Source organism: Athene cunicularia (genome assembly GCF_003259725.1).
Source record: "Athene cunicularia isolate RWA chromosome 3 unlocalized genomic scaffold, athCun1 chr3_part1, whole genome shotgun sequence".
Taxonomy (NCBI): domain Eukaryota; kingdom Metazoa; phylum Chordata; class Aves; order Strigiformes; family Strigidae; genus Athene; species Athene cunicularia.
The window spans coordinates 79,670,750-79,680,501 of record NW_020799097.1 but is presented as its reverse complement, the minus strand read 5'-3'; the positions used below and the strand labels follow the sequence as shown (position 1 = coordinate 79,680,501).

The 9,752-nt window shown below is 44.5% G+C and overlaps 1 protein-coding gene across 1 annotated transcript in view; it reads left to right on the top strand.

Annotated features, from left to right (window-relative positions):
• The first annotated feature begins 774 nt into the window (after nucleotides 1-774).
• Nucleotides 775-9,752, top strand: part of COG2 (component of oligomeric golgi complex 2) — a 45,933-nt gene continuing 36,955 nt past the window's right edge. The window contains exons 1-2 of the mRNA XM_026844575.1: nucleotides 775-805; nucleotides 8,037-8,168. Coding sequence (XP_026700376.1) covers nucleotides 775-805; nucleotides 8,037-8,168 — 163 coding nt within the window. The remainder of the gene's footprint in view (nucleotides 806-8,036; nucleotides 8,169-9,752) is intronic.

Sequence of the window (9,752 nt, the reverse complement as noted above, 5' to 3'; positions counted from 1 at the left end):
GTTGGGAATTACTTACTACAGTGATGCAAAATGTAGCTTATGAAACTTCAAATGGAAACAAAACCAATCAGGCAATGGAGACAGATCTAGAGGTACCTGGTCAAGTGTAACCAAGCTGTGAACAGCAAGTGAAATAGTCATCGCAGAGCACAAGGTGACTCAGCACTGCCAAGAATTTTGAAGGCAGTTTAGGAGGTGGGCTTCAGAAAGGCTTAAGATTATTACAGCCTTATTGTTTTCCTCATGAGACTCTCCTGTGATTCAGACAGGAGCTATCCCTTCCCTTGAGTTCAATCAACTTTCTTCAGCATTCCCAGATGTCCTGTAACTCTTCCAGGTTCATTTCCTGTGGTTTCTTTAATTTAAATGCTTCATACAGCATTCCTGGGCATCTTAGCAGCACCTGTATATAGGTTTACTGGGTAAGTTCAGGCCACTCTGGCTCCTTCATTATCTTTCATCCTCTGTTTTTGCTCTCTTGATGTACTTAGCTGAGATGCAAGTATGCTAAAATGTAAAGTAGTGCTCAGTATGCTCCAGGGCTTCCTCAGTGCCACGACCTTTTAAAGAGATCAAACCAGAGACCACTCTCAAAAACACCTGTCAGCCCAACTCTGGGCTATCCCCCATATCTGGGAGGTGTGAAGCTCTGATCTCAGGCTGAGAAGTGCTCCTAACTTCTCCAATTGTCCATCAAATGTGTATACCTGGTTCCCCGCTACATGCTCCCAAGGTTTCGTCCAAGACTAAAAAACAGTTGTTGTCCATTTGGCTATGGCGAAGAAAAGTGAAATAGGAACTCAAGGTAACAAGTGACGTATTGTGAGACTTACAATAAAAATTACCAGCAAGCAGCATGTGTGGGAGCACTATGAGCAGCTGACACAAATGGCTCCCCCACACTGGTGGTTCTCCCACAGTGGGGTGACTCAGCGGTAGCTGGCTCCATTGGTTTAGCAGAGAGCACCATGGGTAATGTGTGTGAAACCCTGCACCCTGCCCTTCACCTTTATATTTAACATGGCTGTGGGGAATGCCGGCAGAGTACACCACATACCCAATGGCACTCATGCAAGATTTACAGAATAGGACAACACATTTGCTCAGAAAGTGAAGAATGGCAAATAACTCTGGTCAGTAAGGGAGAAATGGGAGAAGTTCTTCACAGCAAATGGTATTTAGCATGCCTGTTTCTAATCAGTCTCCAATAGCACGTCTTTCATATCTCACAGGAACCATATACTCAAAGACAGCAGAAATGATGAAACCACAGCTTTTGCTTTTCAGAAACTGGGTCATTGTCTTCTTGGCACAACAATTCTTTCTTTTTATAATGAACACTGACCACTTCATCAAGGCAAGTCCTTTTAATCTATATAAAGAACTTGTATCTTGCCTTCAGCCTTCTCCATGAGAAATTTAAGCTTATTTGAGCTATTTGTGTTCTTTATTGCACAGCAATTATCCTGCTGTGAAGGGATGGACTTAATGACCAAACAGGTAATTTCTATTGCTAATTTCTTTGCTTATATCTCAGGAGGGTGCATGCTAAAAATTCTTTTTAATAAAAAGAGCTTTCTTAAGATAATGCACATAATTATATCACTGGTAAAGCACAGATATGTTTTACTTTTTAAATAACAGACCCATGATTTTGCCTGCCTTGCTTTTCAGATGTTTAATGTGATCCATTCTTAAGAAGCTTCAAGCATGACTTTCAAATATGAGGTCCCTTCGAAGTGTTATAAACTATCTAAACCAAAAGCACCAAAGAACTAGTTGATTGAAAATTTCATCCACAATTACAGTGTCTTTCTATACTGTAGCTGAGGTCAGGGGGAACTCTTTTTAACAAAGGCACTTGACTGCACAAGTGTCCTGACAAGAGCCATTCATTAAGTTTAGACAGTAAAGGACAAGCAGAAAATGGTGGAATCAACAGAAAATATGAGCTCATGTCTGATCATTTATTGCCATGTGTAAATTAATTGGTAGCATAAGTGATAATCTGAAAAATCTGGCCTAAGGACAGAATGAAGATTGCAAATTTTAGCCTTGTTTTTTTCCTAGCTCTAACTGTACAGCATTAGACAATGATAGTGACTCACAGCCTGCATTTTATGTGTAGTTTGGGTTACCATATGTCTCAGCTATGGTCTCTTTCCATTTAAAAATTCTGCCTGAGCAGAATGAGAGGATTTTGTACTTTCACCTATATAAGATTTCTGGGCAGCTGGCATAATTTCTCACTAACTCCAACCAAGCTATTGTATGTCTGGAAAGCTGCGATATTTCCTCAGAGCATCAATAGATCAGATGTACAGTGCTTGACCTGCAGGACCAACACATGAATGTGTGGATGGTTTAGCGCATGTGTCTATAAATCCTACACTTCTTGGAAGCATCAGCTGATTAGCACATGTGTACACACTCAGTAGCATGCAGCATATCCTAGAAGTATTGAATACTCTATATGGCTCACTGCAATTAGCTGACTCTCACATCTTACAGAGCATCACATGTGTTAATTTAACAAATCCAATAAAAGCCAGTAAAATTCCCTGAGCAGATTAAAAAGGTTGGTTCTTGGTGACTAATCATGCCAACGCTCACCTACTGGCACGTTAACTGGAAACTGTAGCGTGACAAATACAAAAAAGGAATGACACATGCAGTATTTCTATGAGTTCTTGAAACTGTCAACGTGCACATTTTTTCACAAATATTTGAATAAAGAGTAGAGAGATCTTTCTCCTGGCAGTGAGTCAAATTAAAGTCCTTTATCTGAAAGTGTATTTTTGGTGATTTCAGGGCAAAGATAACATCTCCTTATATAGCTGCATCAGAAATATGTTTAAATGACTTCTGAAGACTGTGAATTTCTAACATCTGTGCATATGAATCTGTGATCTGCACAGCACTTGAATTAACAGCTGCCTGAACCAGGTCAAGACCTTGTGGGCATTATCAACAGAAAATGCCGATCAGGCACCATATAAAATAATGGGAAACACAGACCATTCTCTTTTAAAACCACATTGTTACAGCACAGGAGAGCTTTGCATGGAAAGATGCCATGTTAAGTTAATGACAAGTGTCTGCTCAGACACTGCTGTTCTAAACAACTTGACATGCCGTAACACTAAAAGGAAGCCTACAGAGGGTGGATGCAAGAACAGGTAGCCTGAGAAGAATACAGAGAAATTGTCCAAGCAGCCAGGGATCAGGCTAGGAAGGACAGAGCCCTAATAGAATTAAATCTGGCCAGGGACATCAAGGGCAACAAGAAAAGCTTCTACAGGTATGCCGGTGATAAAAGGAAAACTCGGGAAAATGTGAGTCCTCTCCATAAGGAAATGGGAGACTTGTTTACCCAGGATATGGAGAAGTCTGAGGTACTCAACAATTTTTTTGCCTCAGTCTTCACTGGCAAGGGCTCCAGCCACACTGCTCAAGGCACAGAAGACAAAGGCAGGGACTGGGAGAATGAAGAACCATCCACTGTAGGAGAAGATCAGGATCGAGACCATGTAAAGAACCTGAAGGTGTTCAAGTCCATCGGATCTGATAAGATGCATCCATGGGTCCTGAGGGAACCGGCAGATGAAGTGGCCAAGCCACTATGCATCATATTTGAGATCTGTGGCAGTCCAGTGAAGTTCCCACTGACTGGAAAAGGGGAAATATAACTCCCACTTTTCAAAAGTGGAAAAAAAGAAGACCTGTGGAACTACAGGCCAGTCAGTCTCACCTCTGTGCCTGTCAAGGTCATGGGGTGGATCCTCCTGGAAAATATGCTAGGACACATGTAAAATAAGGAGGTGATTGGTGACAGCCAACATAACTTCATTAAGGGCAAAGCCCTTCAGCGCCCAGGAAAACTGATGGATCAGACCATCCTGAGTACCATGAATACAACATGTGCAGGACAACCAGATGACCAGGCCCAGTCAGCATGGGTTTATAAAAGGCAGGTTCTGCTTGACAAACCTGATCTCCTTCTACAACAGGGCAACCTGCTTATTGGATGAGGGAAAGGCTGTGGATGTTGTCTACCTTTACTTCAGTAAGGCCTTTGACACTGTTTCCCACAGAATTCTCCTGGCAAAACTGGCTGCTCATGTCTTGGATGATTGCATGCTTTGCTGGGTAAAAAAACTGTCTGGATGGCCGGGCCCAAAGAGTTGTGGTGAACGGAGTTAAATCTGGTTGGCAGCCGGTCACGAGTGGTGACCCCAGGGCTCGGTTTTGGGGTCACTCCTGTTTAACATCTTTACTGATGATCTAGACGAGGGGATCGAGTGCACCTTCAGTCAGTTTGCAGATGACCCCAAGTTGGGTGGGAGTGTTGATCTGCTCGAGGGTAGGGAGGCTCTGCAGAGAGACCTGGACAGGCTGGAGCCATGGGCTGAGGCCAACTGGAGGAGTTTCCATAAGGCCAAATGCCGGGGGCTGCCCTTGGGCCACAACAACCCCCAGCAGTGCTACAGGCTTGGGGAGGAGTGGCTGGAGAGCTGCCAGTCAGAGAGGGACCTGGGGGTGTGATTGACAGCCGGCTGAACAGGAGCCAGCAGTGTGCCCAGGGGGCCAAGAATCGATAGCGGTGATTGACAGCCAGCTGAACAGGAGCCAGCAGTGTGCCCAGGGGGCCAAGTCAGCAATAGCGTGGCCAGCAGGGACAGGGAAGGGATCTGACCCCTGTACTGGGCACTGGTGAGGCCGCACCTCGATTCCTGTGTTCAGTTTTGGGCCCCTCACTACAAAAAGGACATTGAGTGACTCGAGCGTGTCCAAAGAAGGGCAATGGAGCTGGTGCAGGGTCTGGAGCACAGGTTGTACGAGGAGTGGCTGAGGGAACTGGGGGTTAGTCTGGAGAAGAGGAGGCTGAGGGGAGACCTCATCGCCCTCTACAGCTCCCTGAAAGGAGGTTGCAGAGAGCTGGGGATGAGTCTCTTGAACCAGGTAACAAGTGATAGGACAAGAGGGAATGGCCTCAAGTTGCACCAGGGAAGGTTTAGACTGGATATTAGGAAGCATTTCCTTCCAGAAGGGGTTGTTAGGTGTTGGAATGGGCTGCGCAGGGAGGTGGTGGAGTCCCCATCCCTGGAGGCGTTTAAGGGTTGGGTCAACATAGAGTTGAGGGATATGGTGTATTTGGGAACTGTCAGTGTTAGGTTAATGGTTGGACTGAATGATCCACAAGGTCTTTTCCAACCTTGATGATTCTGTGATTCTGTGAAATTGTGCCTGACAAATTTGGGCCTTCCATGAAGGGATTACAGCATTGGTGGATACAGGAAGAGCAATTGACTCATCTACCTGGACTTGTGCAAAGCATTTCACACTGTCCCATGCAACATCCTTGTCTCTAAATTGGAGAGACATGGATTTGACAGATGGACCACTCCATGGATAAGGAACTGGCTGGATGGTCATGCTCAAAGAGTTGCAGTCAATGGCTTGATGTCCAAGTGGAGAGCAGTGACAAGTGGCATTCATCAAGGGTTATTATTTGGACCAGTGCTGTTTAACATCTTTGTTGGTGACACGGATAGTGGGATGGAGTGCACCCTCAGCAAGTTTGCCAACGATGCCAAGCTGTGTGGCAAGGTTGGCAGGCTGAAGGGATCCATCCAGGGGGACCAGGACAGGCTTGAGACGTGGGCCTGCGCAAACCTCATGAAGTTTAACAAGGCCAAGTGCAAGGTCTAGCATGTGGATTGAGATGATCCCATGTACAAATACAGGCTGGGAAAAGAGTGGATTGCGAGCAGTCCTGCAGAGAATGTTTTGGGAGCAGTAGTGCATGGAAAACTGACTATAAGCCAGCAATGTGCACTCGCAGCCCAGAAAGCCAACTGTGTCCTGGGCTGCATCAAGAGAAGGGTGGCCAGCAGGTCAAGGGACATGAGTCTGCCCCTCTACTCTGCTCTCTTGAGCCCCATCTGCAGTGCTGTGCAGTGCTGTCCAGTCTCTGAACAATATGGAGCTGCTTGAGGGGGTCCAGAAGAGGCCATGAAGATAACCAGGGGACTCGAGCACATCCCTTGTAAGGACAGGCTGAGAGAGTTGGGGTTGTTTAGCCTGGAGAAGAGAAGGCTCCAGGGAGACCTTATACTTAAAGGGGGCTACAGTAAAGATGGGGAGGGACTCTCCATCAGGGACTGTAGCAATAGGATGAGGGGTAACAGTTTTAAATGGAAAGAGGGTAAATTCATATTATATATAAGGAAGAAATTCTTTACTGTGAGGGTAAAGTGAGGCACTGGAACAGATTGCCCAGAGAAGCTGTGGCTGCCCCCTCCCTGGAAGTGTTCAGGCCAGGTTGGACGGGGCTTTGAGCAACCTGGTCTAGTGGGAGGTGTCCCTGCCCATGGCAGGGGGGTTGGACTAGATGATCTTGAAGGTCTCTTCCAACCCAAACCAGTCTCTGATTCTATAATTCTAATCGTTGAGCAGTCCTGGGGTAGAGCCAGGGAGGAGAAGGCTGATGGCTGGCTGGGGAGGCAAACGGCACCCATGGGGCAGATGTGGGTCAGGGCCTGACAGGGGAGGCCAGATAGCAATGGAGTGCCTTTCTGGCTCTCTTCCTTGTGAGCTCTGCCAGCAGCAGACAGCTTTAAATCACCTCTCAACTGGTACATAGTCCTCCCCTGCTGATCCTGTTTACTTTTTGGGCTGGCTCCCAGCACCTAGCAGCCATGAGAGGTTGCCAGCATTTCATGATGCTGCTCCCACTCCCCCAGGAGGTGCTGGGAGCCGGAGGAAGAGGGGGTGAGGAGCAGAGCTTGGCCTCTTTGGAGTACAGGAATAAAATTGTGGGTTTGGCAGAGACGGGAAGGCTCTCACCAGGAAGGGACTAAGAAAGATTTTTCATTTCTCATTTCTACTTTGTTTCTGATCACTTGCTCTGCTACAGATTGAAGTGTCAGTGTGTACTTCAGCACAGAAAATGGGAGGCTGAGACGGAGCCTGATCTCACTCGTTGCTAAGAGAGTAACCTAATTTGCAGCAGATGGTGTTTATTGTTACTTCCCATCTGCATGAGGATTAAGAATTCTTCTCAGAAGAAAATGATGCAGCCTGACAGCATCCTGGTAGGAAGTGGCAAAATGAATCCCAATCAAATACAGCTTTTCTCATAAAAGACAGGTTTTTTCTAACCTTTGGGTAAGCTTAACTTAAACAGAGTTTAGGATTTTTAAAAAAATATCACTCTAAGTTTCTAGCTGTGCATAGTCATTTTTAAAAATGTACAGGTATGGAATCAAGTAAAGGTTAAGCACATTGCCGCCGATCAAAAAGGAACTTAATGTCAAAGCTGAGATTAAAGCTTCATCTCTCCAAGGTTGAGATGGATGTGGTCCCATGAAGGAACTGATAGCACATCTTGTAAGCATCTGTCCTCGGCCCAAGCACTAATATAAGAGGATAGGTTTGCTGTCTATGAATGATCAGTCCCTTAAAACCACAGATGTCTCTCTTACATTTGACTCCCATTGACTGATGTTGCCTCATGGCTCAGCATGTCTTTTTGTACATATTAAGAAACTAAATTTTTGTTCTATCAGTATAATCCATCTGAAGTCATAAGAGTTATACCCAGGTGATTAGTACACTGAACCTCATTATAGTCTGCCTGGGGTTTTTGTGTATCCCATACCATAAAATTTACACCTTGCATATACCACTGCCACTATCACTTCAGTTGTGTCTGGGCTTTAATGAACACACAAACATTAGCATGACTACAACTTAGAAACAAGGATGAAACTTAAAAATGCAAATGGAAGGAACTGACAGTGGACAAAGCAAAAATTAATAGTATTCAAAACAGAGATAACAAAAGAACAAATAAGAAAATGGTAATTTGATCAAATATGTGTTCATCTATAAGGGCAACTTGCCTTAACATGTGGGCCAGTCCACAGACAGCAATGTTATACTGTATTTATAGTGTACCTTTACTTCCACTCTCTGTATGCTTGCTTATCGATTCATTTTTTGACTGGCATGCCCTCTTCTCCTTCCTGCAGTTTATGTCCTAGAAGAAAGAGCAGAGTCTGGCTATTTTTCTGGCATTTCTAGAAACCAGGCAGCCTATGGCAGATGGCTGGTGGTGCACAAGCAGATTGACTGGGTATGTCAGGAAATTCATGGCATTCCAGGTAACGGGAATGTGTCTGAGGCCAGTGGACCTGAACAAAACAGCTGCCTGCACTGCAGTAGACAGCCGTCCCTTGCTTGGCAGCTGCACAGTTGATCTGTACATTCAGAGCAAATCCAAAGCAGCTGGGGTATGTCTGATATCTGGCATATGTGCTGCATAAATAGGAATCTCTCTCTAGGATTTCTTGAACAGAAATCTGGAAGTCCTACACACATCTGTATCAGGTAATCTAGGGGTTGCTAATTTAATGCAAAAATCATGGCAGCATTAAGTCGTTTGGTATGCTGCCTTCTTGAGACTTGCAGTGCAAAAGGCACAACAGTAGTGGCACATCAATGGTGGTGTTGGCCTGAAGATGCTTTGCCATCTTCAAGTACTTTTATTAAAATCCTCAGATGTGTATTTTTCCTCTTAACTGGTTTATACAAGAATGTCACATCTGAGCCTTTTTCATTATTTCCTCTCTTGTGGTGTTACTAGGTGGACTGTGTGAGTGTACACTTATGTGCAATATCCATTATACATATGCCACAACTCACATTTTCCCATGCGGAGTTTCCAGCTTGGTTATGCTCATGCCTCTAACTGAGCTGTGCAAGAAACTTTGCAGGCTCTGTTCCCCAGAGTCTTACAACAGATGATCTGTTTGCTACCTAAAAAGCCATGAAGTTCAACACAACTTGGCATTCCCAACCGGATCTCTGCTTAGTGCTCCAATTTCACATAGAAATCCTCCTCCAAACCTTGTGCTCTTTAAGTCATTTTTTTACCGTTTGGAAAAAGTGCACAGATTTCTATGTTTCTGTGAACCATTAGTGACATCCAGTGGCTACCAATGCAAATGCTAAAAATTAATAACCCCTACTGTGAAGGGACGCCTAAACTGATACCTCTTTCTCTGATAGCTATTAGTTAAAAACAAGAAAGGTGAAACACTTTCCTGGCTCTTTCACAGCACATTCTTATAGTAGATTTGATTAAACCTCAGTGAACTTGCAACATAAAACTGTTACCTTTTCTTTGGGATGACTGTAAGAAACTATAGAGCTCCCCTAAGAAACCAAGAGGCTGAAACCATGCCATATCCAAGCAAAACACAGATACAGATCACAATGGAAAACAAACATGTGAAACCACTGAGAAGTATAAACACATAAGGGTTTCACTAGGTAGTCTTCCAGGGAGGTATGTGCCCTAGAGTGAGACAAGCTGAAGAAACAATACAGAATGAAAAAAAGCAACACCAATGATCTTCTGAACAGTCATAGCATCATAGAACTACAGAACTAAAGAATTATTTGAGTCAAAAGGGTCTTTTAAAGATCATCTAGTTCCAATCCCCCTGCCATGGGCAGGGACATCTTTCTCTAGATCAGGTTGCTCAAAGTCCTGTCCAACATGACCGTGAATATTTCCAGTGGTGGAGCATCCACAACTTCTCTGGGCAACCTGCTCCTGTATCTCACCACTCTCATCGTAAAAATTTTGTTCTTTATATCCAATCTAAATCAACCCTCTTTCAGTTTAAAACCATTGTTCCTTGTTTGTCACTACAGACCTTGGTAAAAGGTCTCTCTCAATC